A 26,917-nucleotide genomic window follows, 5' to 3' on the forward strand; every position below is an offset into this window, starting at 1 on the left:
ATTGTTCAGCATTTGAAGACTGTGCCTCGGCTGCATTCTGTCCCTGATGTCGCAGGTCAGGGCGGACACACCTTGCAGGCAGGCAGTGCACCCCAGTATCTGTTGAGATGCAAGCATACCCACTTCCCCAAACGATGAGGCAGGCATGTATCATCTGCAGCCTGTAAGAAAGTGAAATAACTCACAAAAACAAGATTATTAGAATCTTGTGGCACAGTAAGGTGATTGAAGGTATACAAAACTTTTCCCAATCGGCTGTGTGGTTCTTCACCAGCCACTCCCCTTTTCTGTTTATATAAAAAACTTTTTGACCAAATTCAAAAGTACCTGAGAAAATTGTTGGAATGCCATTGTGACTGCCTTCAGCTCAATTATCTGAGCAGAACCTGTCTCATGGCCTTCCAGCGATTGCAAACCAGACTCATCCTCCCAGGTAACTGGCCAATGATACCTGTAGGATGTAAATCCGGAGTGCTGATAAACACAGAGATATCAATGGAAGAATCCACTCGGTATACCTGGTGAGTAAAAAGCTTGCTGCAGCCTGCTGCAGTGTGTCAGGCTAATTGGCAACCCTGTGGCAAAACTTTCAATTGATATCTCTGTCCCACCACAGAATTTGCAGGCACTGTAAAAAACATGAATTTTGGTCTGTCCTCAGGGCACAAGGGGATTGTGGAAATGCCATCCTTCAAATCAATGACCAAAATGGTCACAAATTGACAAAGGGCTATCTACTAATTTTGGTGGGGCCACTATTTCTGCCAAACAGGGGTATCAGTCAACCACTGTAAAGGCATCATAAAATAATTTTTGCCCTTCATTTCAGTGACCCCAATTAAAAATTTGCTTCCATGTGTACACCCCAGGCTGCCAACACATCCCGTCCCCAGAGGTTGATAGGGGCTGCAGTGATGTAGGGTCGGACTGTAGCCGTCTGCCCTTCCATATTTTTGATCAGCACAGGCCTCTGACTGATGAAGGTCTGTGTTGTGCCTCCCAAGCCTGCAATGGCTTGGCCAAGAGGGGTCAGTGGCCATGTGGGAGGCCAAGCAGAAAGAGAAATCACCGTTACATTTGCCCCGGTATCAATCAAACCTCTGAGTTGAACCTGAGATGGGGTGGCACCTGAGAGGGTCAAAGTGCACATCATCTGTGGGTGCTGATCGGAGATATCATTGTCCAAAAGACTTGTGGCGGTCCTGTGGATCCGAAACCACCGTCTTTGCGATCTCGTTGATCTGCCCTGAGAACAGATGAATGAAAAGGCACAAGTTGAGCAATTCGAGTTCCTGCCGGAATAGTGACAGGGGGAGAAGGCGTAGAAACCATAGCATATATTCGACCGTGAAGTCAGCATCAATAACTCCAGGGTGAACAAAGATTCCCTGAAGAGTGGCACTAGACCTTCCTATGAGTAGTGCACTCAGCCCCTGGCCCAGAGGCCCAGTGCATTCAGAGGAACCTTGTGTACCCTGTCAGAGTCTAAGATGACTGTGTCTGAGGTGTATACATCCACGCCGGCTTAGCCACTGGTGCTGGCTGCATGCTGCCTGAGGAAACCTGTGTCATTGCCAGATTCTGGGGTACTGCTTGTATCTGCGCGCTGTACCCCGCAGCGCTCGTCTTTTCGTTTCCCTGGCTAAAAAAAGGTTTCTTTGATTTGCATTGGTTTGCATAATGACCTGGCTTTTTGCATTTTGCACACAAAAAGGTAGGCCTATTAGCCTGTTCCTGATTTGGCTTCTTGCCAGGTTTTCTCTGTTTCTGATGATGCCACATAGCAGCTGCCAAAGTAGAGATCTGATGATCTATAGTTCCTACCTTAGCACGTGCCTGTACCATATCAGTCAGTGAAGGATCCCCTGGCAAGGCCTGTATAATTTTAGACAATCTGCATTAGCATTGTCTCTGGCTAGCTGCTTACACAACAACTGCCTGAGAACATCATCCTCAACCTGCTTTTCCAGGGCTGCTGCCACCTTCTCAACAAATTGCAAAAATGGCTCAGTGGGACCCTGAGTAATTTTCACATATCTCGGCTTAGGAGCTGCAGCCTCTATTGTTTTTAAATTGCTGCAAAACCTACTTTTTGGCATTGCTCAAGAATCAGAGGGTCCCAGGTGGCCTGCAGGTCAGGGCTGGCAAAGCGAAACTGACCCAGCAGGACTTCCCGACCCACAGCATGCCTGGGATCCTCTCGAGACCGTCCATATTATCTGCAGCAGCCCGGTCAGCCATCTGTGTCCAGGTATCTTCAAACACTCTGAACTGCACAGGCTGAAACAGCACCTGGGCTATATGTCTAATATCATAGGGTGCTAGTAAATCTGTATTCAGCACTCTAAGAATTTGCATGACCTGAGTAGAACCAAGCCCATATCGTGCTACTTTATCTTGCGAATCCTGCACCACCCGCCAGGCAATCGGATCGTGCCTGTCCTGTTGCCCTGTCTGTGGGACTCCTTTGAAAACAGGAAAAACCTGAGCCCCTCCCGTCCCGTGGGCATCCTCGTCACTGCTCTGTGACAGTCCGTCCCCCGGGACCGGGGAGAGCTCCGCAGGGTCATCCTGGCCATTTCCCTCCATTCGGAGAGCCCCTCCCCTCGGCATTCCCACCTTCTCTAAGAGGTCCCAATCCCCCTTTTCCAATGCTCCCATCCTGACCGTTTCCCAAAACCTGTGGGGATTTCTGCCACGCCTGCTGGTCGATACGAGACCACGCCTCCGGCGGGAGGGGTGCAGGTCGCCGGCATCCGCGGCGCCGGACCGGAGCGATGGCGGCGATCCGTGCCGGCCGGGAGACATCACGGAAGCCGCTGGCACTGCTGAAGATGCGGGAACGGTGGCACCGGCCGTCGTCAGCGCGGCAGGACGCGGCCGTACCGACAAGCGGGGGGGTAACATCGTCCCGGAGAGATCGGCGGGGGAACCCGGAACTTCTGGGATCGCGGAACTGAATGTCGAACCGCTCAGGGGGCGGCACTGCCGCCCGCGCGGCCGGCGGTGTCTGCTGCCCTGTCCCTGGGGGCGGGCCCGCAGACGGTACGGGGCCCACCCCCACGGTCGGGCCGCCCGCGATCCGCCGCGATTCCGTGGAAGTGTCAGCCGCGTAAGGTAGCAATGCCGCGTGAAAAGCCGCCGACCGACCTGTTGCGGCCGCCACGAGTAACTGCTCGACAACATCGATCGGGATAACAGGCGTTTGGGCCGCTTCTGCCGGCAATGGAGGGGCGGTGGGTGTGGTGACGTCAGCGAGTGACTGTCTCTGTTCCCGTTGCAATCCCCCCCCCTGGGGATGAATGCCTCGACGTGCTGCGGAGCGACTGGGGGGGTCTTCCCGCGCTGCTGGTGCTTTGTTCGTCTAAAAAGTCTTTTGATCGAGGGCCCGGAACGTAGTCATTAAACAACAAACGCTTCGCCCTCGGGGGTCTTTGGGGGGGCAACTCCGACTGCGGGGATTTTTCCGGGTACCAGTCAAACTCGTCCCCGCTTTGTCCTGTTTCGCTCCATTCAGAGCCTGATTCCCCCTCCATCAATTTTACATTGATGGTCCCCAGGTTTTTATTATAGGGACAGCTGAGGGTTCCCCTTCACATATAGCTTCATACAATCGGTCTCCTAATTCTCGCCAAGCTTTCTCAGAAAAAGCCACTCCTTCGTTCTCAGGGAATCCTCTTTCTTTTGCCCACTCTAATAAAGTTACCAAGTCCTGGTCTGGGATTGGGGCATCCAAGCCTTCAAGAACGTCCCTCCATAAGGAAAGTATGGTTCGTTCTTGCTTAGATTGCTGATTCCCCATCATCCCGGAATTTCCCACCTAGCCGCTATGCTGGGAGGGAGGGGGGGAAAGCGCAGTACCTCTCTCGCCGGGAAGGAGAACAGTCCGCGGCTCTCCCCGTCCGGACTTGATCGGCGCTCGGCTCTGCGGGTCTGCGGGATCTCTTGGCCTGGCGCTGCCGGGGCTCCGCGGGCTGCGGGACTTCGCTCGCCGATCCGAGGCTCCAAAGCCGAACCCGATCGCGCTGCTCCGACGAAAGGCGATCTCGGTGGAACCTCCAAATGTCGCTACTCGCGATGTATTTCGCTAAAATAACGACACGGACTCCTCTAGCTAGGTGGCTAAAGAAACGGTTTATTGAATGGCGGACCATATTCTTATAGTGTGTTCCACAAACTACAAACAGAACAGCAGTCTATTGGATAATTGAAGAAAACAAAACTTTCTCACAAACCGTGAGAACTGTTTATCATCGAAGCACAAGTGTTAATCTTGTTATTAATTCCTTTTTATTTTTCCCCAGCGTTATCACCCTGGGAAAGGCTCAGGCTGGAACTGAGAAACTGTCTCAGCCTGGGAAAACTTTCTCTGCATGAGACAGAAACTGTCTCAGCCTGGGAGCTTCCCTGCATGAGAAAAGTTTCAAGCCCTAGCCATTTTCAGTCTGAGGCTTCAATGGCGTCCACACCTGACGGTAATCCCTCTTAATAGAGCAATGCCCTCTGCCACACAGCAAGACCAAAGGTTACAGAAAGACTTGCCAGGGTCCAAGAACTAGTGCTTAGAGTTTAAAATGTAACAGACTATGCTAATATAAGGATTTCTATAGGCTGTATGTAAATGCTATAGAAGTTGTATATTGTATTACATTGGTTAGTAGAAATTAGAATATTCATCATAGAAGAAGATTTATTGTATTGTAAACGGGAAATCACTGTCTTCTTTCTCCTCTTCACTCTTTACTCTCTCCTTTTGCTCTCTTGTCCCTCTTCTCTCTCTCTCCCTGCTTTTATCTCTTTTTGTCCTGCTCTGGGGCTGTGCCGGGCAGCCCCTAGCAGCGTCTTTTATAATAAACTGCAACTGTAAGCTTTAGCTTCAACAGGCACTTGAGTTTTGTCCAGGACTTTCTAATCCACCAAAAAGACTCCCGCAGCTCCACCCATGTATGACAAAGACAGCTCCAACAGCATCCAAAAAAAATATAAAGGTTGCCTGCAGCTCTTTCATCCTGTGTTTGAAGAAGCACAATCTGTACAGGAACAATGCTGGTGGTATGAGAGGCTTGGAGACCCTCTCACAGACCAACTCTGGCACAGCAGCAAAGACGAGCTGTGCCAGCAAGGACTGAACCTAAGGAGGAAAATGCTCCCACTTGTGCATCTCTGCCCAAGCGTTGCTTCAACCTCCCCATGGTGTGAGGTATGGGAAAAAAATTTACTCTTTCTTTCCACCATGGTTTGGTGGTTATTTCAGTGGGGTGACTGTGTCAACTCATTTTGGATGCAAAGGGATCTAAAGATCATTTTTATTTCATTTTCAAATACACGGCTCCCAGAAAAGAGGCATTGACTGCATCCACCAAATCAAGTGGCTCAAATTCCTGAGCAACTTGCCTTGAAGACTTCATGGAATGACAAATATATAATTTCTCGGGGCACCTTTTTCCAGTGCCTCACCACCCTCATTGTCAGGGATGTCATTGTCAGCTCCAATGGAAAAGGCACATGGAAAACCCGTAGAAATCAGTCTCACTCTCTGCTTTTTCATGGCACTCCTGAGGAGACTGCAAGAGTTGTCCCAGAATGAAGGAGAAATACAAGACCCAGGGTTGAATGCAAAATAAATTTATTGAGTCTAAAGAAGAAAAGCAGCTAGGTGACAGACAGCACTGGGAGCAAGCACAAAGATGCAAAGGGCGTGTCCAGCAGCCTGGGCTGCAGATAGAGAGAGGAATAGAGGGGGAGCAGACAGTCCACTGGGCTGGCACTGGGTGGTGGGGAATGGAAAGGAAGGGAAGAGAGACGAGAGAGCAGGAGAAGGAAGTAGTAACCAAAAAGCTTAAATCGAATGTTGCAAAACTATATCTTCATTCCAGCAGTGGGCTCTGAGACTTTGGAGGTGCTTGCCCAAGGATGTTGGCAGCAGCATCTTTAGCAGGGACGACAACATCTTTCACCACAACCGCGGGTGATGCAGGAGATGTCAAAGCCCCCGGAGCTGATGGGCACTCCCTCAGAGCTGAGGATGCTGCCAACGGCAGCGGAGGTGGAGGATCCCACCACGGTGTTCTGTGGGAAGGAGCTGAGGATGGGGCCGGGCAGGGTCACCAGCACAACAGGCGGCTCAATGGCCACGTGGGAGCTCTGGCACTGCCTGACACAGCACTCATTGCAGCTGCTGGCCAGCGGGCAGGGGCCGACAGGGCTGGCAGCAGGAGTTGCAGGGCTGGCACTGCTGGCACTTCTCAGGGCAGGACATGTCTGGAGCCTGGCGCTGCAGCTGGCACACAGGGCAGGGAGCAAGCAGAGCACACGCACACCTCAGACACAGCCCGCAAGGCACCCCAAACCACACAAAGCCCTGCTGCCTGCCCAGCTCCAGGCTGTGCAGGCCCAAACTGGGCATCCTTTGCCTGAGCCCAGCACGCTCCTTCCCAGCTCAGCCAGGCCCAGCCGTGCTCCTGCCTGGGCTCCAGGAAAATCAGCACCTCAGCCCAGCCCCAGCCTCTGCCCACAACACACGGTCTCCCCTCTGCCCACACCACCACCATGGCAGAACATTCCCAGAAGAGCAAGGGGCAGGAAGAAGGGCTGGAAAGCTCAATGCAGTTCCAGACAGGGAGGAGGAGAAAGGGGCTTGCAACTCACCTGGTTGCCAAGGAGAAGGAGGTGACAGAAGTGGTTGACAGAGCCACAAGTTAGGCTGCCTTTTATCCTGGCCCCACAGTGCCTCAGGGCCCACAGTTCATACTGCTTGAGTGACGATATTCCTGCATGATCCCAAATGAATGGAAACATCTCTGGGAATGGTATGGCATGAGTTGGTTTTTCCCTCTACAATGACTTTGCATTTCCTGTCTTACATCATATCCATTCCCTCAAAAACACTTCTTCTGAATGCTGGTATGGGAGATTCCAGGTTTCCTGGGGGCAAGGATGTGTCAGTGTGGGCAGAAGAAATGAACGAAATGCAGAAGGGATCCAACGGATATCAGGTGATGTTAGCCTGGGACACTGTGGTGGACATTTATAATGCTGCCAGATTCTTGTAAATCCTCCTGACTGCATTGTCCTCATCTGCTCCACGACCTTCCAGTCATTTGCCCAGCACCAAATGGCCTCACAATATGCTTTGTCTTTTTAATGATCCTTCTTTGCCTTCCTCCTTTACCCTGCACGCACCTTGAGCCTGGTGTAGCTCTGCTGCCTGAGCATGTGTCCTGCTTTGTGTGCTCTGGAGCAGCTCTGGACCAGAGCTCCCCAGCATCTCCTCAGTGCCATGCCTTGCTATGGCCTGTGGCCCGTGTGCTCAGCCATGAGCAGTGATGTGTGTGGCAGTGTGGCTGTGCCCCAGTGTGTGCGAGTATCTGCACATGCCTGTGCTTGTGCCCTGGTGGGAAGAGCCCCTGAGAGCCTCTGGCCTGGCTGGGGATGGTTGTGCTCAGGGCAGAGCACTTGTGTGCAGCCGCCCTGGCCGTGTGCCTGTGCACGTGTGCCGGGCTCTGTGCGTCTGCCTTCATCTCTGTGCTGCACCTGGGCAGGCTGGCAATGTGTCAGTGCCCCTGGCTCTGTGGGCACAGCTGTAGAAATGTTGGACAGCCTTTCCTGCTCAATGATTTGATAGAAGTCCATGTTCTCAGGGTGCAACATGTAGGTTCTGGAGTTTTACTTGGGACACTGGGCCTCCCTGGCTGCTCAGACCACTTCTCCTCCAGTTGGTCAGGAAAACCCTGGTCATGGTTTCACATAGAGAATGAAATTATCTCTGCCCTGACCAGACAAGTGAAGCTATTACACACTCTGCTTTTCCTTCTTCAGAAAGGCATTGGATTGTTTTTTCTAAAGATGCATCTTCATGGCATTCTTCTAGGTGAGCCAGCACTGTCTGTGGAATGTGTTTTGAGCACCAAGGGAATGGGTACAAAACAAAATCAGCTGCATGTTTTCTCACCCTCTGCTTTCACCAGCTTTTCCCCTGATCTCACAGGAAGAGTTCCCACAGAAGGTAAGGAAAACTTAGAGGCATGCAGTTTGGATGCGTAAACAATTTTATTGAGTTTAAGAAGTACATCAGGAGGCTCACAGAGGGCTCTAAGAGCAGCCACTACAATGCAGGAGGGATGTCTGTCTGCTTGGCCTGCAGAGGTAAGAAGTACAACAGGTCCCACAGGGCTGGCATTGTGTGGGAGTGAAGGAACAGAGGGAAGGGAAAGAATAGATAGTGCCATAAAGCAACAAAAACCAAACAGCCTAAATATACAACGTTCCAAAGATCCGTCTTCAATTCAGTACCATGTTCTGAGGTCTTTGACTCCAGACCCCAATGTTCCCAAGGGCACTGCCAGCAGATTTAGCAGGGACGGCATCTGCTGCCACCATAGCAGCTGGTGATGCAGGAGAGGTCAAAGCCCCCGGAGCTGATGGGCACTCCACCACAGCTGAGGATGTTGCCAATGGCAGCAGAGGTGGAGGATCCCACGGCAGTGTTCTGTGGGAAGGAGCTGAGGATGGGGCCGGGCAGGGTCACCAGCACAACAGGCGGCTCAATGGCCACGTGGGAGCTCTGGCACTGCCTGACACAGCACTCATTGCAGCTGTTGGCCAGCGGGCAGGGGCCACAGGGCTGGCAGCAAGGGTTGCAGGACATGGCTCGGGGTCACAGGAGCACCTAGGATAGAAGGAAAGGAGAAGCAGAAAGTGAGGACACATGAGGAGCAGCACTGCACCCAAACACCCTGCAGCCCAGGCACCTGCTGGCCCACATTGCACTGCCCAGCTCAAAGCCCAGGAGCCACCTGAGCCAAGTCCCAGCCTCCCTCTGTCTGCACAAGACCTTCTCTCCCCTGCCCTCTCCCAGCACAAGCAGCTCCCAGCCCTGGGCTGTGACAGCCCCTGTCAGCTGAGACCTACAGCCAGGAAGGAGACGGTCTTGAAGCAGCAGCAGCAGAAGCAGCAGCAGGAGAAGAGGTTTCCCACTCACCTGATTCCTGAGGAGGAGGAGGTGAGAGAAGTGGATGAGAGCACAGAGACTTGGGCTGCCTTTTATAGCAGTCCTGCACTGCCTCAGGCCCAGAGGCATGTTAATGGAAGTCATAATTTTGTGACCAGCTCATGTCAAATGTGCACCATGCCAGCTAATGGTAGGGGCTGTGTCCTGGTTTCCTACTTTGCTGCTTTTTCATTTATGGTTTCTGTGTTTGAAAAACCTTTTAGTTTTAGGGCCAGGATGAGAGCCTCAAGAATTTCCAGGACATAAACACGTCAGAGGAGGCAGAATGCTGGGATCATGGTCTGGTGGCATTCCATGCAGGCACGTGATACGTCTTGATTCCTCCCTACTGGCTCAGCATTAGGTCAACAGTCCATGCCCATTTCTCCACTTCCTTCCTTCTCTTCCTCTCTCTTGCGTTTTGCTTCCCTCCACCAGACACAGCAAGGACACTTCTCTCAGAAAACTGCTGCCCTACCTCTCTAGGGCTTCAGCCACACGCTGGACTTTCTCACAACATGTTCTTACTGACAATCCTTGGTTGTTATTACGAGCTGTGCTTGGTTGACCTTGGTTGGATGGCCTGCACTATCCTGCCACTCCATCACTTCCATTCTGAGGTGAAACGGAAGAGAATATAGGAAAAAAACAACTAGAATTTTAAGATAATACTATTTGCAAATACATAACCAAAATATTGTGCACACAGTAGTTAACAGGAAAGAACAAAAGAAAGATGCCACTTATTTTATTTTTTTTTTCATCCAACCAGAAATTTCTACCTGGCCAAATCCCAGGAAGCAGGGCTTGAGCAAATGTAGTGGTGTTCCTTGAGGATAAACATTGCAAATTACAAATGCCCAGACTAGTTTCTCCTTTGCTTAGCTGTTGTGTTTAAGTTCATGTCATATGGCATGGAATATCCCTTTTACTCAATATGGGTCAACTGTCTGATGCACTCCCAGGATCTTGCCAGTCCCCCAGCTCCTGATGGGGAAGGGAATGTTGAGAGACAGCGCTGATGCTGTGTGAGCCCTGCTCAGCAGGAGCCAAAGGACTGAGTGTTACCCACACCTTTGTAACACCCAGCACAGAGCACAGCCCTGCCAGGGCTGCTGTGGGGAACATGAACTGCATCTCAGCCAGACCCAACACACCCACGAGCCTTGGCTGGCTCCAGGGGCATCCAGCTCTCTGTGCTTGAGACACACCCATCAGCCCTTATCTCCTAGACTTGTCCACTGGGATGGGACACAGTCTCTTCCTCTCCAGGCCAATGCTACCACTCAGACTGGTGCTGAGTGAGGTGGGCACCAAAACTTACAACAACAAATGAGGGGATGGAACTGAAGGGATCAGGCTACAGATATTGTCTTGCTCTGAGTGATAGCATCGATGTCCTGGGTGGCACTGGGAAAGTCAAGATCTGTGGACTCTTTTTAGTGCTCAAGCAGCAGGACTTCCAGATCGTCCAAGAAAAGGTGTTCCAGCAATTCTACCCAGGAAAGCAGCACCACATCATTCAGGATCCAAAGGGAAAAACACGGCTCCTCTTTCAAGGAGGAGGTTGGGCAAATTCCGTCTTTGCTGAAGGACCACAAATACCATTTTTCTTTAAGTTATTAATAATTACATTCACCCCTATCTTAAGCCTGGACCACTCTGTGGCTGTTTGAAATTTTATTCATCCAATTGTTTTTCACACTGTGATGGACCTTCCCTCTTGTGTCAAAGTGCTGAAGTTTGGCAGCTGGGGCAGAAGGCAGAAGGAATTGGGATTCAGGGACAGCATTTCACTGGCTCCCTGTTGCGTAAGATAAAACAGGAAAAATCTTACAAATATGAATGCTCAGATTCTGGGAATATAGAAACCATGAACGAAATTGAAATGAAAGCCACTTTTGAGGTACCAATCCTTAGTTACTGAATAAACATGAAACAATAGGATGACCCCTGAAGGTAATCCCCTCTTAATAGAGCAATGCCCTCTGCCACACAGCAAGACCAAAGGTTACAGAAAGACTTGCCAGGGTCCAAGAACTAGTGCTTAGAGTTTAAAATGTAACAGGCTATGCTAATATAAGGATTTCTATAGGCTGTATGTAAATGCTATAGAAGTTGTATATTGTATTACATTGGTTAGTAGAAATTAGAATATTCATCATAGAAGAAGATTTATTGTATTGTAAACGGGAAATCACTGTCTTCTTTTCTCCTCTTCTCTCTTTACTCTCTCTTTTTGCTCCCTTGTCCCCTCTTCTCTCTCTCTCTCCCGCTTTTATCTCTTTTTGTCCTGCTCTGGGGCTGTGCCGGGCAGCCCCTAGCAGCGTCTTTTATAATAAACTGCAACTGTAAGCTTTAGCTTCAACAGAGCACTTGAGTTTTGTCCAGGACCTTCTAATCCCACCAAAAGACTCCCGCAGCTCCACCCATGTATGACAAAGACAGCTCCAACAGCATCCAAAAAAAATATAAGGTTGCCTGCAGCTCTTTCATCCTGTGTTTGAAGAAGCACAATCTGTACAGGAACAATGCTGGTGGTATGAGAGGCTTGGAGACCCTCTCACAGACCAACTCTGGCACAGCAGCAAAGACGAGCTGTGCCAGCAAGGACTGAACCTAAGGAGGAAAATGCTCCCACTTGTGCATCTCTGCCCAAGCGTTGCTTCAACCTCCCAATGGTGTGAGGTATGGGAAAAAAATTTACTCTTTCTTTCCACCATGGTTTGGTGGTTATTTCAGTGGGGTGACTGTGTCAACTCATTTTGGATGCAAAGGGATCTAAAGATCATTTTTATTTCATTTTCAAATACACAGCCGCTCCACAAAAGAGGCATTGACTGCATCCACCAAATCAAGTGGCTGCAAATTCCTGAGCAACCTTGCCTTGAAGACTTCATGGAATGACAAATATATAATTTCTCGGGGCACCTTTTTCCAGTGCCTCACCACCCTCATTGTCAGGGATGTCATTGTCAGCTCCAATGGAAAAGGCACATGGAAAACCCATAGAAATCAGTCTCACTCTCTGCTTTTTCATGGCACTCCTGAGGAGACTGCAAGAGTTGTCCCAGAATGAAGGAGAAATACAAGACCCAGGGTTGAATGCAAAAGAACTTTATTGAGTCTAAAGAAGAAAAGCAGCTAGGTGACAGACAGCACCTGGGAGCAAGCACAAAGATGCAAAGGGCGTGTCCAGCAGCCTGGGCTGCAGATAGAGAGAGGAATAGAGGGGGAGCAGACAGTCCCACGAGGCTGGCACTGGGTGGTGGGGAATGGAAAGGAAGGGAAGAGAGACGAGAGAGCAGGAGAAGGAAGTAGTAACCAAAAGCTTAAATCCAATGTTCCAAAACTTATCTTCATTCCAGCAGTGTGCTCTGAGATTTTGGAGGTTCTTGCCCAAGGATGTTGGCAGCAGCATCTTTAGCAGGGACGACAACATCTTTCACCACAACCGCGGTGATGCAGGAGATGTCAAAGCCCCCGGAGCTGATGGGCACTCCCTCAGAGCTGAGGATGCTGCCAACGGCAGCGGAGGTGGAGGATCCCACCAGCGGTGTTCTGTGGGAAGGAGCTGAGGATGGGGCCGGGCAGGGTCACCAGCACAACAGGCGGCTCAATGGCCACGTGGGAGCTCTGGCACTGCCTGACACAGCACTCATTGCAGCTGCTGGCCAGCGGGCAGGGGCCAGCAGGGCTGGCAGCAGGAGTTGCAGGGCTGGCACTGCTGGCACTTCTCAGGGCAGGACATGTCTGGAGCCTGGCGCTGCAGCTGGCACACAGGGCAGGGAGCAAGCAGAGCACACGCACACCTCAGACACAGCCCGCAAGGCACCCCAAACCACACAAGGCCCTGCTGCCTGCCCAGCTCCAGGCTGTGCAGGCCCAAACTGGGCATCCTTTGCCTGAGCCCAGCACGCTCCTTCCCAGCTCAGCCAGGCCCAGCCGTGCTCCTGCCTGGGCTCCATGAAAATCAGCACCTCAGCCCAGCCCCAGCCTCTGCCCACAACACACGGTCTCCCCTCTGCCCACACCACCACCATGGCAGAACATTCCCAGAAGAGCAAGGGGCAGGAAGAAGGGCTGGAAAGCTCAATGCAGTTCCAGACAGGGAGGAGGAGAAAAGGGGCTTGCAACTCACCTGGTTGCCAAGGAGAAGGAGGTGACAGAAGTGGTTGACAGAGCCACAAGTTAGGCTGCCTTTTATCCTGGCCCCACAGTGCCTCAGGGCCCACAGTTCATACTGCTTGAGTGACGATATTCCTGCATGATCCCAAATGAATGGAAACATCTCTGGGAATGGTATGGCATGAGTTGGTTTTTCCCTCTACAATGACTTTGCATTTCCTGTCTTACATCATATCCATTCCCTCAAAAACACTTCTTCTGAATGCTGGTATGGGAGATTCCAGGTTTCCTGGGGGCAAGGATGTGTCAGTGTGGGCAGAAGAAATGAACTAAATGCAGAAGGGATCCAACGGATATCAAGTGATGTTAGCCTGGGACACTGTGGTGGACATTTATAATGCTGCCAGATTCTTGTAAATCCTCCTGACTGCATTGTCCTCATCTGCTCCACGACCTTCCAGTCATTTGCCCAGCACCAAATGAACCCACAATATGCTTTGTCTTTTTAATGATCCTTCTTTGCCTTCCTCCTTTAGCCTGCACGCACCTTGAGCCTGGTGTAGCTCTGCTGCCTGAGCATGTGTCCTGCTTTGTGTGCTCTGGAGCAGCTCTGGACCAGAGCTCCCCAGCATCTCCTCAGTGCCATGCCTTGCTATGGCCTGTGGCCCGTGTGCTCAGCCATGAGCAGTGATGTGTGTGGCAGTGTGGCTGTGCCCCAGTGTGTGCGAGTATCTGCACATGCCTGTGCTTGTGCCCTGGTGGGAAGAGCCCCTGAGAGCCTCTGGCCTGGCTGGGGATGGTTGTGCTCAGGGCAGAGCACTTGTGTGCAGCCGCCCTGGCCGTGTGCCTGTGCACGTGTGCCGGGCTCTGTGCATCTGCCTTCATCTCTGTGCGCACCTGGGCAGGCTGGCAATGTGTCAGTGCCCCTGGCTCTGTGGGCACAGCTGTAGAAATGTTGGACAGTCTTTCCTGCTCAATGATTTGATAGAAGTCCATGTTCTCAGGGTGCAACATGTAAGTTCTGGAGTTTTACTTGGGACACTGGGCCTCCCTGGCTGCTCAGACCACTTCTCCTCCTGTTGGTTATGAAAACCCTGGTCATTGTATCACATGGAGAATTAATTATCTCTGTCCAGACCAGAGAAGTGAAGCCATTACACACTCTGCTTTTCCTTCTTCAGAAAGGCATTGGATTGTTTTTTCTAAAGATGCATCTTCATGGCATTCTTCTAGGTGAGCCAGCACTGTCTGTGGAATGTGTTCTGAGCACCAAGGGAATGGGTACAAAACAAAATCAGCTGCATGTTTTCTCACCCTCTGCTTTCACCAGCTTTTCCTCTGAGCTCACAGGAAGGGTTCCCACAGAAGGAAGGAAAACTTAGAGGCATCAGTTTGGATGCAAAAACAATTTTATTGAGTTTAAGAAGAAGATGCGGAGGCTCACAGAGGGCACTAAGAGCAGCCACTACAATGCCAGAGGGATGTCTGTCTGCTTGGCCTGCACAGGTAAGAACAGGTCCCACAGGGCTGGCATTGTGTGGGAGTGAAGGAACAGAGGGAAGGGAAAGAATAGATAGTGCCATAAAGCAACAAAAACCAAACAGCCTAAATATACAACGTTCCAAAGATCCGTCTTTAATTCAGTACCATGTTCTGAGGTCTTTGACTCCAGACCCCAATGTTCCCAAGGGCACTGCCAGCAGATTTAGCAGGGACGGCATCTGCTGCCACCATAGCAGCTGGTGATGCAGGAGAGGTCAAAGCCCCCGGAGCTGATGGGCACTCCACCACAGCTGAGGATGTTGCCAATGGCAGCAGAGGTGGAGGATCCCACGGCAGTGTTCTGTGGGAAGGAGCTGAGGATGGGGCCGGGCAGGGTCACCAGCACAACAGGCGGCTCAATGGCCACGTGGGAGCTCTGGCACTGCCTGACACAGCACTCATTGCAGCTGTTGGCCAGCGGGCAGGGGCCACAGGGCTGGCAGCAAGGGTTGCAGGACATGGCTCGGGGTCACAGGAGCACCTAGGATAGAAGGAAGGGAGAAGCAGAAAGTGAGGACACATGAGGAGCAGCACTGCACCCAAACACCCTGCAGCCCAGGCACCTGCTGGCCCACATTGCACTGCCCAGCTCAAAGCCCAGGAGCCACCTGAGCCAAGTCCCAGCCTCCCTCTGTCTGCACAAGACCTTCTCTCCCCTGCCCTCTCCCAGCACAAGCAGCTCCCAGCCCTGGGCTGTGACAGCCCCTGTCAGCTGAGACCTACAGCCAGGAAGGAGCCGGTCTTGAAGCAGCAGCAGCAGAAGCAGCAGCAGGAGGAAGAGGTTTCCCACTCACCTGATTCCTGAGGAGGAGGAGGTGAGAGAAGTGGATGAGAGCACAGAGACTTGGGCTGCCTTTTATAGCAGTCCTGCACTGCCTCAGGCCCAGAGGCATGTTAATGGAAGTCATAATTTTGTGACCAGCTCATGTCAAATGTGCACCATGCCAGCTAATGGTAGGGGCTGTGTCCTGGTTTCCTACTTTGCTGCCGTTTCATTTATGGTTTCTGTGCTTGAAAACCTTTTAGTTTTAGGGCCAGGATGAGAGCCTCAAGAATTTCCAGGACATAAACACGTCAGAGGAGGCAGAATGCTGGGATCATGGTCTGGTGGCATTCCATGCAGGCACGTGATACGTCTTGATTCCTCCCTACTGGCTCAGCATTAGGTCAACAGTCCATGTCCATTTCTCCACTTCCTTCCTTCTCTTCCCCTTTCTTGCGTTTTGCTTCTCTCCAGCAGACACAGCAAGGACACTTCTCTCAGAAAACTGCTGCCCTACCTCTCTAGGGCTTCAGCCACACGCTGGACTTTCTCACAACATGTTCTTACTGACAATCCTTGGTTGTTATTATGAGCTGTGCTTGGTTGACCTTGGTTGGATGGCCTGCACTATCCAGCCACTCCATCACTTCCATTCTGAGGTGAAACGGAAGAGAATATAGGAAAAAAACAACTAGAATTTTAAGATAATACTATTTGCAAATACATAACCAAAATATTGTGCACACAGTAGTTAACGGGAAGAAACAAAAGAAAGATGCCACTTATTTTATTTTTTTTTTTCATCCAACCAGAAATTTCTACCTGGCCAAATCCCAGGAAGCAGGGCTTGAGCAAATGTAGTGGTGTTCCTTGAGGATAAACATTGCAAATTACAAATGCCCAGACTAGTTTCTCCTTTGCTTAGCTGTTGTGTTTAAGTTCATGTCATATGGCATGGAATATCCCTTTTACTCAATTTGGGTCAACTGTCTGATGCACTCCCAGGATCTTGCCGTCCCCCAGCTCCTGATGGGGAAGGGAATGTTGAGAGACAGCGCTGATGCTGTGTGAGCCCTGCTCAGCAGGAGCCAAAGGACTGAGTGTTACCCACACCTTTGTAACACCCAGCACAGAGCACAGCCCTGCCAGGGCTGCTGTGGGGAACATGAACTGCATCTCAGCCAGACCCAACACACCCACGAGCCTTGGCTGGCTCCAGGGGCATCCAGCTCTCTGTGCTTGAGACACACCCATCAGCCCTTATCTCCTAGACTTGTCCACTGGGATGGGACACAGTCTCTTCCTCTCCAGGCCAATGCTACCACTCAGACTGGTGCTGAGTGAGGTGGGCACCAAAACTTACAACAACAAATGAGGGGATGGAACTGAAGGGATCAGGCTACAGATATTGTCTTGCTCTGAGTGGTAGCATCGATGTCCTGGGTGGCACTGGGAAAGTCAAGATCTGTGGACTCTTTTTAGTGCTCAAGCAGCAGGACTTCCAGATCGTCCAAGAAAAGGTGTTCCCAGCAATTCTACCCAGGAAAGCAGCACCACATCATTCAGGATCCAAAGGGAAAAACACGGCTCCTCTTTCAAGGAGGAGGTTGGGCAAATTCCGTCTTTGCTGAAGGACCACAAATACCATTTTTCTTTAAGTTATTAATAGTTACATTCACCCCTATCTTAAGCCTGGACCACTCTGTGGCTGTTTGAAATTTTATTCATCCAATTGTTTTTCACACTGTGATGGACCTTCCCTCTTGTGTCAAAGTGCTGAAGTTTGGCAGCTGGGGCAGAAGGCAGAAGGAATTGGGATTCAGGGACAGCATTTCACTGGCTCCCTGTTGCGTAAGATAAAACAGGAAAAATCTTACAAATATGAATGCTCAGATTCTGGGAATATAGAAACCATGAACGAAATTGAAATGAAAGCCACTTTTGAGGTACCAATCCTTAGTTACTGAATAAACATGAAACAATAAGATGACCCCTGACTGTCGCTACTCGCGATGTATTTCACTGAAATAACGACACGGACTCCTCTAGCTAGGTGGCTAAAGAAGCGGTTTATTGAACGGCGGACCACATTCTTATAGTGTGTTCCGCAAACTACAAACAGAACAGCAGTCTAATGGATAATTGAAGAAAACAAAACTTTCTCACAAACCGTGAGAACTGTTTATCATCGAAGCCCAGGTGTTAATCTTGTTATTAATTCCTTTTTATTTTTCCCCAGCGTTATCCCCCTGGGAAAGGCTCAGGCTGGAACTGAGAAACTGTCTCAGCCTGGGAAAACTTTCCCTGCATGAGAGAGAAACTGTCTCAGCCTGGGAGCTTCCCTGCATGAGAAAAGTTTCAAGCCCTAGCCATTTTCAGACTGAGGCTTCAATGGCGTCCACAAGTCCCCCTTATAGTTTTTAAAAAAAAAGAAATGAAAGAAGTGCTTGTAGTCCTCCACGGGGGCCCTACGTGGAGGAGAACAAACACCACTCTGGAGATCTGTGGATGCCTGAAGCACTCAGGGAAATCTTCACACCTGGTGCTTTTTGAGAAACTCAGTGCTAACATTGATAGCAAAACCCATCACCATTTTCCAAACTTATAATTTCTTAATATATTTCAAAAGAGCTCATTTAACAATGTACTAAAGCTAAAATATTTCCAAAGAAACAGATGAATGCTCATCCTCTGCTTGCAGAGGGATCGTCTGGCTGGTAATCAGCATATTGTTCAGCATTTGAAGACTGTGCCTCGGCTGCATTCTGTCCCTGATGTCGCAGGTCAGGGCGGACACACCTCGCAGGCAGGCAGTGCACCCCAGTATCTGTTGAGATGCAAGCATACCCACTTCCCCAAACGATGAGGCAGGCATGTATCATCTGCAGCCTGTAAGAAAGTGAAATAACTCACAAAAACAAGATTATTAGAATCTTGTGGCACAGTAAGGTGATTGAAGGTATACAAAACTTTTCCCAATCGGCTGTGTGGTTCTTCACCAGCCACTCCCCTTTTCTGTTTATATAAAAAACTTTTTGACCAAATTCAAAAGTACCTGAGAAAATTGTTGGAATGCCATTGTGACTGCCTTCAGCTCAATTATCTGAGCAGAACCTGTCTCATGGCCTTCCAGCGATTGCAAACCAGACTCATCCTCCCAGGTAACTGGCCAATGATACCTGTAGGATGTAAATCCGGAGTGCTGATAAACACAGAGATATCAATGGAAGAATCCACTCGGTATACCTGGTGAGTAAAAAGCTTGCTGCAGCCTGCTGCAGTGTGTCAGGCTAATTGGCAACCCTGTGGCAAAACTTTCAATTGATATCTCTGTCCCACCACAGAATTTGCAGGCACAGTAAAAACATGAATTTTGGTCTGTCCTCAGGGCACAAGGGGATTGTGGAAAAGCCATCCTTCAAATCAATGACCAAAATGGTCACAAATTGACAAAGGGCTATCTACTTAATTTTTGGTGGGGGCCACTATTTCTGCCAAACAGGGGTATCAGTCAACCACTGTAAAGGCATCATAAAATAATTTTTGCCCTTCATTTCAGTGACCCCAATTAAAAATTTGCTTCCATGCGCACACCCCAGGCTGCCAACACATCCCGTCCCCAGAGGTTGATAGGGGCTGCAGTGATGTAGGGTCGGACTGTAGCCGTCTGCCCTTCCATATTTTTAATCAGCACAGGCCTCTGACTGATGAAGGTCTGTGTTGTGCCTCCCAAGCCTGCAATGGCTTGGCCAAGAGGGGTCAGTGGCCATGTGGGAGGCCAAGCAGAAAGAGAAATCACCGTTACATCTGCCCCGGTATCAATCAAACCTCTGAGTTGAACCTGAGATGGGGTGGCACCTGAGAGGGTCAAAGTGCACATCATCTGTGGGCGCTGATCGGAGATATTCATTGTCCAAAAGACTTGTGGCGGTCCTGTGGATCCGAAACCACCGTCTTTGCGATCTCGTTGATCTACCCTGAGAACAGATGAATGAAAAGGCACAAGTTGAGCAATTCGAGTTCCTGCCGGAATAGTGACAGGGGGAGAAGGCGTAGAAACCATAGCATATATTCGACCCGTGAAGTCAGCATCAATAACTCCAGGGTGAACAAAGATTCCCTGAAGTGTGGCACTAGACCTTCCTATGAGTAGTGCACTCAGCCCCTGGCCCAGAGGCCCAGTGGCATTCAGAGGAACCTTGTGTACCCTGTCAGAGTCTAAGATGACTGTGTCTGAGGTGTATACATCCACGCCGGCTTAGCCACTGGTGCTGGCTGCATGCTGCCTGAGGAAACCTGTGTCATTGCCAGATTCTGGGGTACTGCTTGTATCTGCGCGCTGTACCCCGCAGCGCTCGTCTTTTCGTTTCCCTGGCTAAAAAAAGGTTTCTTTGATTTGCATTGGTTTGCATAATGACCTGGCTTTTTGCATTTTGCACACAAAAAGGTAGGCCTATTAGCCTGTTCCTGATTTGGCTTCTTGCCAGGTTTTCTCTGTTTCTGATGATGCCACATAGCAGCTGCCAAAGTAGAGATCTGATGATCTATAGTTCCTACCTTAGCACGTGCCTGTACCATATCAGTCAGTGAAGGATCCCCTGGCAAGGCCTGTATAATTTTAGCACAATCTGCATTAGCATTGTCTCTGGCTAGCTGCTTACACAACAACTGCCTGAGAACATCATCCTCAACCTGCTTTTCCAGGGCTGCTGCCACCTTCTCAACAAATTGCAAAAATGGCTCAGTGGGACCCTGAGTAATTTTCACATATCTCGGCTTAGGAGCTGCAGCCTCTATTGTTTTTAAAATTGCTGCAAAACCTACTTTTTGGCATTGCTCAAGAATCAGGGGGTCCCAGGTGGCCTGCAGGTCAGGGCTGGCAAAGCGAAACTGACCCAGCAGGACTTCCCGACCCACAGCATGCCTGGGATCCTCTCGAGACCGTCCTATATTATCTGCAGCAGCCCGGTCAGCCATCTGTGTCCAGGTATCTTCAAACACTCTGAACTGCACAGGCTGAAACAGCACCTGGGCTATATGTCTAATATCATAGGGTGCTAGTAAATCTGTATTCAGCACTCTAAGAATTTGCATGACCTGAGTAGAACCAAGCCCATATCGTGCTACTTTATCTTGCGAATCCTGCACCACCCGCCAGGCAATCGGATCGTGCCTGTCCTGTTGCCCTGTCTGTGGGACTCCTTTGAAAACAGGAAAAACCTGAGCCCCTCCCGTCCCGTGGGCATCCTCGTCACTGCTCTGTGACAGTCCGTCCCCCGGGACCGGGGAGAGCTCCGCAGGGTCATCCTGGCCATTTCCCTCCATTCGGAGAGCCCCTCCCCTCGGCATTCCCACCTTCTCTAAGAGGTCCCAATCCCCCTTTTCCAATGCTCCCATCCTGACCGTTTCCCAAAACCTGTGGGGATTTCTGCCACGCCTGCTGGTCGATACGAGACCACGCCTCCGGCGGGAGGGGTGCAGGTCGCCGGCATCCGCGGCGCCGGACCGGAGCGATGGCGGCGATCCGTGCCGGCCGGGAGACATCACGGAAGCCGCTGGCACTGCTGAAGATGCGGGAACGGTGGCACCGGCCGTCGTCAGCGCGGCAGGACGCGGCCGTACCGACAAGCGGGGGGGTAACATCGTCCCGGAGAGATCGGCGGGGGAACCCGGAACTTCTGGGATCGCGGAACTGAATGTCGAACGTCGCTCAGGGGGCGGCACTGCCGCCCGCGCGGCCGGCGGTGTCTGCTGCCCTGTCCCTGGGGGACGGGCCCGCAGACGGTACGGGGCCCACCCCCACGGCCGGGCCGCCCGCGATCCGCCGCGATTCCGTGGAAGTGTCAGCCGCGTAAGGTAGCAATGCCGCGTGAAAAGCCGCCGACCGACCTGTTGCGGCCGCCACGAGTAACTGCTCGACAACATCGATCGGGATAACAGGCGTTTGGGCCGCTTCTGCCGGCAATGGAGGGGCGGTGGGTGTGGTGACGTCAGCGAGTGACTGTCTCTGTTCCCGTTGCAATCCCACCCCCCTGGGGATGAATGCCTCGACGTGCTGCGGAGCGACTGGGGGGGGGTCTTCCCGCGCTGCTGGTGCTTTGTTCGTCTAAAAAGTCTTTTGATCGAGGGCCCGGAACGTAGTCATTAAACAACAAACACTTCGCCCTCGGGGGTCTTTGGGGGGGCAACTCCGACTGCGGGGATTTTTCCGGGTACCAGTCAAACTCGTCCCCGCTTTGTCCTGTTTCGCTCCATTCAGAGCCTGATTCCCCCTCCATCAATTTTACATTGATGGTCCCCCAGGTTTTTATTATAGGGACAGCTGAGGGTTCCCCTTCACATATAGCTTCATACAATCGGTCTCCTAATTCTCGCCAAGCTTTCTCAGAAAAAGCCACTCCTTCGTTCTCAGGGAATCCTCTTTCTTTTGCCCACTCTAATAAAGTTACCAAGTCCTGGTCTGGGATTGGGGCATCCAAGCCTTCAAGAACGTCCCTCCATAAGGAAAGTATGGTTCGTTCTTGCTTAGATTGCTGATTCCCCATCATCCCGGAATTTCCCACCTAGCCGCTATGCTGGGAGGGAGGGGGGAAAGCGCAGTACCTCTCTCGCCGGGAAGGAGAGCAGTCCGCGGCTCTCCCCGTCCGGACTTGATCGGCGCTCGGCTCTGCGGGTCTGCGGGATCTCTTGGCCTGGCGCTGCCGGGGCTCCGCGGGCTGCGGGACTTCGCTCGCCGATCCGAGGCTCCAAAGCCGAACCCGATCGCGCTGCTCCGACGAAAGGCGATCTCGGTGGAACCTCCAAATGTCGCTACTCGCGATGTATTTCGCTAAAATAACGACACGGACTCCTCTAGCTAGGTGGCTAAAGAAACGGTTTATTGAATGGCGGACCATATTCTTATAGTGTGTTCCACAAACTACAAACAGAACAGCAGTCTATTGGATAATTGAAGAAAACAAAACTTTCTCACAAACCGTGAGAACTGTTTATCATCGAAGCACAAGTGTTAATCTTGTTATTAATTCCTTTTTATTTTTCCCCAGCGTTATCACCCTGGGAAAGGCTCAGGCTGGAACTGAGAAACTGTCTCAGCCTGGGAAAACTTTCTCTGCATGAGACAGAAACTGTCTCAGCCTGGGAGCTTCCCTGCATGAGAAAAGTTTCAAGCCCTAGCCATTTTCAGTCTGAGGCTTCAATGGCGTCCACACCTGACGGTAATCCCCACTTAATAGAGCAATGCCCTCTGCCACACAGCAAGACCAAAGGTTACAGAAAGACTTGCCAGGGTCCAAGAACTAGTGCTTAGAGTTTAAAATGTAACAGACTATGCTAATATAAGGATTTCTATAGGCTGTATGTAAATGCTATAGAAGTTGTATATTGTATTACATTGGTTAGTAGAAATTAGAATATTCATCATAGAAGAAGATTTATTGTATTGTAAACGGGAAATCACTGTCTTCTTTTCTCCTCTTCACTCTTTACTCTCTCCTTTTGCTCCCTTGTCCCTCTTCTCTCTCTCTCCCTGCTTTTATCTCTTTTTGTCCTGCTCTGGGGCTGTGCCGGGCAGCCCCTAGCAGCGTCTTTTATAATAAACTGCAACTGTAAGCTTTAGCTTCAACAGGGCACTTGAGTTTTGTCCAGGACCGTCTATCCCACCACAAAGACTCCCGCAGCTCCACCCATGTATGACAAAGACAGCTCCAACAGCATCCAAAAAAAATATAAAGGTTGCCTGCAGCTCTTTCATCCTGTGTTTGAAGAAGCACAATCTGTACAGGAACAATGCTGGTGGTATGAGAGGCTTGGAGACCCTCTCACAGACCAACTCTGGCACAGCAGCAAAGACGAGCTGTGCCAGCAAGGACTGAACCTAAGGAGGAAAATGCTCCCACTTGTGCATCTCTGCCCAAGCGTTGCTTCAACCTCCCCATGGTGTGAGGTATGGGAAAAAAATTTACTCTTTCTTTCCACCATGGTTTGGTGGTTATTTCAGTGGGGTGACTGTGTCAACTCATTTTGGATGCAAAGGGATCTAAAGATCATTTTTATTTCATTTTCAAATACACCGGCTCCCCAGAAAAGAGGCATTGACTGCATCCACCAAATCAAGTGGCTCAAATTCCTGAGCAACATTGCCTTGAAGACTTCATGGAATGACAAATATATAATTTCTCGGGGCACCTTTTTCCAGTGCCTCACCACCCTCATTGTCAGGGATGTCATTGTCAGCTCCAATGGAAAAGGCACATGGAAAACCCGTAGAAATCAGTCTCACTCTCTGCTTTTTCATGGCACTCCTGAGGAGACTGCAAGAGTTGTCCCAGAATGAAGGAGAAATACAAGACCCAGGGTTGAATGCAAAATAAATTTATTGAGTCTAAAGAAGAAAAGCAGCTAGGTGACAGACAGCACTGGGAGCAAGCACAAAGATGCAAAGGGCGTGTCCAGCAGCCTGGGCTGCAGATAGAGAGAGGAATAGAGGGGGAGCAGACAGTCCCACTGGGCTGGCACTGGGTGGTGGGGAATGGAAAGGAAGGGAAGAGAGACGAGAGAGCAGGAGAAGGAAGTAGTAACCAAAAAGCTTAAATCCAATGTTCCAAAACTTTATCTTCATTCCAGCAGTGTGCTCTGAGATTTTGGAGGTTCTTGCCCAAGGATGTTGGCAGCAGCATCTTTAGCAGGGACGACAACATCTTTCACCACAACCGCGGGTGATGCAGGAGATGTCAAAGCCCCCGGAGCTGATGGGCACTCCCTCAGAGCTGAGGATGCTGCCAACGGCAGCGGAGGTGGAGGATCCCACCACGGTGTTCTGTGGGAAGGAGCTGAGGATGGGGCCGGGCAGGGTCACCAGCACAACAGGCGGCTCAATGGCCACGTGGGAGCTCTGGCACTGCCTGACACAGCACTCATTGCAGCTGCTGGCCAGCGGGCAGGGGCCGCAGGGCTGGCAGCAGGAGTTGCAGGGCTGGCACTGCTGGCACTTCTCAGGGCAGGACATGTCTGGAGCCTGGCGCTGCAGCTGGCACACAGGGCAGGGAGCAAGCAGAGCACACGCACACCTCAGACACAGCCCGCAAGGCACCCCAAACCACACAAGGCCCTGCTGCCTGCCCAGCTCCAGGCTGTGCAGGCCCAAACTGGGCATCCTTTGCCTGAGCCCAGCACGCTCCTTCCCAGCTCAGCCAGGCCCAGCCGTGCTCCTGCCTGGGCTCCATGAAAATCAGCACCTCAGCCCAGCCCCAGCCTCTGCCCACAACACACGGTCTCCCCTCTGCCCACACCACCACCATGGCAGAACATTCCCAGAAGAGCAAGGGGCAGGAAGAAGGGCTGGAAAGCTCAATGCAGTTCCAGACAGGGAGGAGGAGAAAGGGGCTTGCAACTCACCTGGTTGCCAAGGAGAAGGAGGTGACAGAAGTGGTTGACAGAGCCACAAGTTAGGCTGCCTTTTATCCTGGCCCCACAGTGCCTCAGGGCCCACAGTTCATACTGCTTGAGTGACGATATTCCTGCATGATCCCAAATGAATGGAAACATCTCTGGGAATGGTATGGCATGAGTTGGTTTTTCCCTCTACAATGACTTTGCATTTCCTGTCTTCCATCATATCCATTCCCTCAAAAACACTTCTTCTGAATGCTGGTATGGGAGATTCCAGGTTTCCTGGGGGCAAGGATGTGTCAGTGTGGGCAGAAGAAATGAACGAAATGCAGAAGGGATCCAACGGATATCAGGTGATGTTAGCCTGGGACACTGTGGTGGACATTTATAATGCTGCCAGATTCTTGTAAATCCTCCTGACTGCATTGTCCTCATCTGCTCCACGACCTTCCAGTCATTTGCCCAGCACCAAATGGCCTCACAATATGCTTTGTCTTTTTAATGATCCTTCTTTGCCTTCCTCCTTTAGCCTGCACGCACCTTGAGCTTGGTGTAGCTCTGCTGCCTGAGCATGAGTCCTGCTTTGTGTGCTCTGGAGCAGCTCTGGACCAGAGCTCCCCAGCATCTCCTCAGTGCCATGCCTTGCTATGGCCTGTGGCCCGTGTGCTCAGCCATGAGCAGTGATGTGTGTGGCAGTGTGGCTGTGCCCCAGTGTGTGCGAGTATCTGCACATGCCTGTGCTTGTGCCCTGGTGGGAAGAGCCCCTGAGAGCCTCTGGCCTGGCTGGGGATGGTTGTGCTCAGGGCAGAGCACTTGTGTGCAGCCGCCCTGGCCGTGTGCCTGTGCACGTGTGCCGGGCTCTGTGCGTCTGCCTTCATCTCTGTGCGCACCTGGGCAGGCTGGCAATGTGTCAGTGCCCCTGGCTCTGTGGGCACAGCTGTAGAAATGTTGGACAGCCTTTCCTGCTCAATGATTTGATAGAAGTCCATGTTCTCAGGGTGCAACATGTAGGTTCTGGAGTTTTACTTGGGACACTGGGCCTCCCTGGCTGCTCAGACCACTTCTCCTCCAGTTGGTCAGGAAAACCCTGGTCATGGTTTCACATAGAGAATGAAATTATCTCTGCCCTGACCAGACAAGTGAAGCTATTACACACTCTGCTTTTCCTTCTTCAGAAAGGCATTGGATTGTTTTTTCTAAAGATGCATCTTCATGGCATTCTTCTAGGTGAGCCAGCACTGTCTGTGGAATGTGTTTTGAGCACCAAGGGAATGGGTACAAAACAAAATCAGCTGCATGTTTTCTCACCCTCTGCTTTCACCAGCTTTTCCTCTGAGCTCACAGGAAGGGTTTCCAGAGAAGGAAGGAAAACTTAGAGGCATCAGTTTGGATGCAAAAACAATTTTATTGAGTTTAAGAAGAAGATGAGGAGGCTCACAGAGGGCACTAAGAGCAGCCAGTACAATGCCAGAGGGATGTCTGTCTGCTTGGCCTGCACAGGTAAGAACAGGACCCACAGGGCTGGCATTGTGTGGGAGTGAAGGAACAGAGGGAAGGGAAAGAATAGATAGTGCCATAAAGCAAGAAAAACCAAACAGCCTAAATATACAACGTTCCAAAGATGCGTCTTCAATTCAGTACCATGTTCTGAGGTCTTTGACTCCAGACCCCAATGTTCCCAAGGGCACTGCCAGCAGATTTAGCAGGGACGGCATCTGCTGCCACCATAGCAGCTGGTGATGCAGGAGAGGTCAAAGCCCCCGGAGCTGATGGGCACTCCACCACAGCTGAGGATGTTGCCAATGGCAGCAGAGGTGGAGGATCCCACGGCAGTGTTCTGTGGGAAGGAGCTGAGGATGGGGCCGGGCAGGGTCACCAGCACAACAGGCGGCTCAATGGCCACGTGGGAGCTCTGGCACTGCCTGACACAGCACTCATTGCAGCTGTTGGCCAGCGGGCAGGGGCCGCAGGGCTGGCAGCAAGGGTTGCAGGACATGGCTCGGGGTCACAGGAGCACCTAAGATTGAAGGAAGGGAGAAGCAGAAAGTGAGGACACATGAGGAGCAGCACTGCACCCAAACACCCTGCAGCCAAGGCACCTGCTG

At 51.2% G+C, this 26,917-nt stretch overlaps 2 protein-coding genes and 1 pseudogene across 2 annotated transcripts; all 3 read right to left on the reverse strand.

Moving 5' to 3' along the window:
* Window positions 1-8,110: 8,110 nt before the first annotated feature.
* On the reverse strand, window positions 8,111-9,116 carry LOC130266543 (feather keratin Cos1-2-like; annotated as a pseudogene).
* A 5,667-nt stretch (window positions 9,117-14,783) lies between these two features.
* LOC130266544 (feather keratin Cos1-2-like) lies at window positions 14,784-15,190 on the reverse strand. Its single transcript, XM_056515795.1, has one exon. The coding sequence runs from the start codon at window positions 15,117-15,119 to the stop codon at window positions 14,823-14,825; it is 297 nt and encodes a 98-aa protein (XP_056371770.1). The 5' UTR covers window positions 15,120-15,190; the 3' UTR covers window positions 14,784-14,822.
* Window positions 15,191-26,450: 11,260 nt separating this feature from the next.
* On the reverse strand, window positions 26,451-26,849 carry LOC130266545 (feather keratin Cos1-2-like). Its single transcript, XM_056515797.1, has one exon. The coding sequence runs from the start codon at window positions 26,806-26,808 to the stop codon at window positions 26,512-26,514; it is 297 nt and encodes a 98-aa protein (XP_056371772.1). The 5' UTR covers window positions 26,809-26,849; the 3' UTR covers window positions 26,451-26,511.
* Window positions 26,850-26,917: the final 68 nt, after the last annotated feature.

Source organism: Oenanthe melanoleuca, unplaced genomic scaffold (assembly GCF_029582105.1).
Source record: "Oenanthe melanoleuca isolate GR-GAL-2019-014 unplaced genomic scaffold, OMel1.0 S081, whole genome shotgun sequence".
Taxonomy (NCBI): Eukaryota; Metazoa; Chordata; class Aves; order Passeriformes; family Muscicapidae; genus Oenanthe; species Oenanthe melanoleuca.

What these genes read in the sequence shown, in the direction of transcription:
- LOC130266544 (XM_056515795.1), bottom strand. Translation starts at nt 15,119, where the DNA reads ATGTCCTGCAACCCTTGCTGCCAGCCCTGTGGCCCCTGCCCGCTGGCC.
- LOC130266545 (XM_056515797.1), bottom strand. Translation starts at nt 26,808, where the DNA reads ATGTCCTGCAACCCTTGCTGCCAGCCCTGCGGCCCCTGCCCGCTGGCC.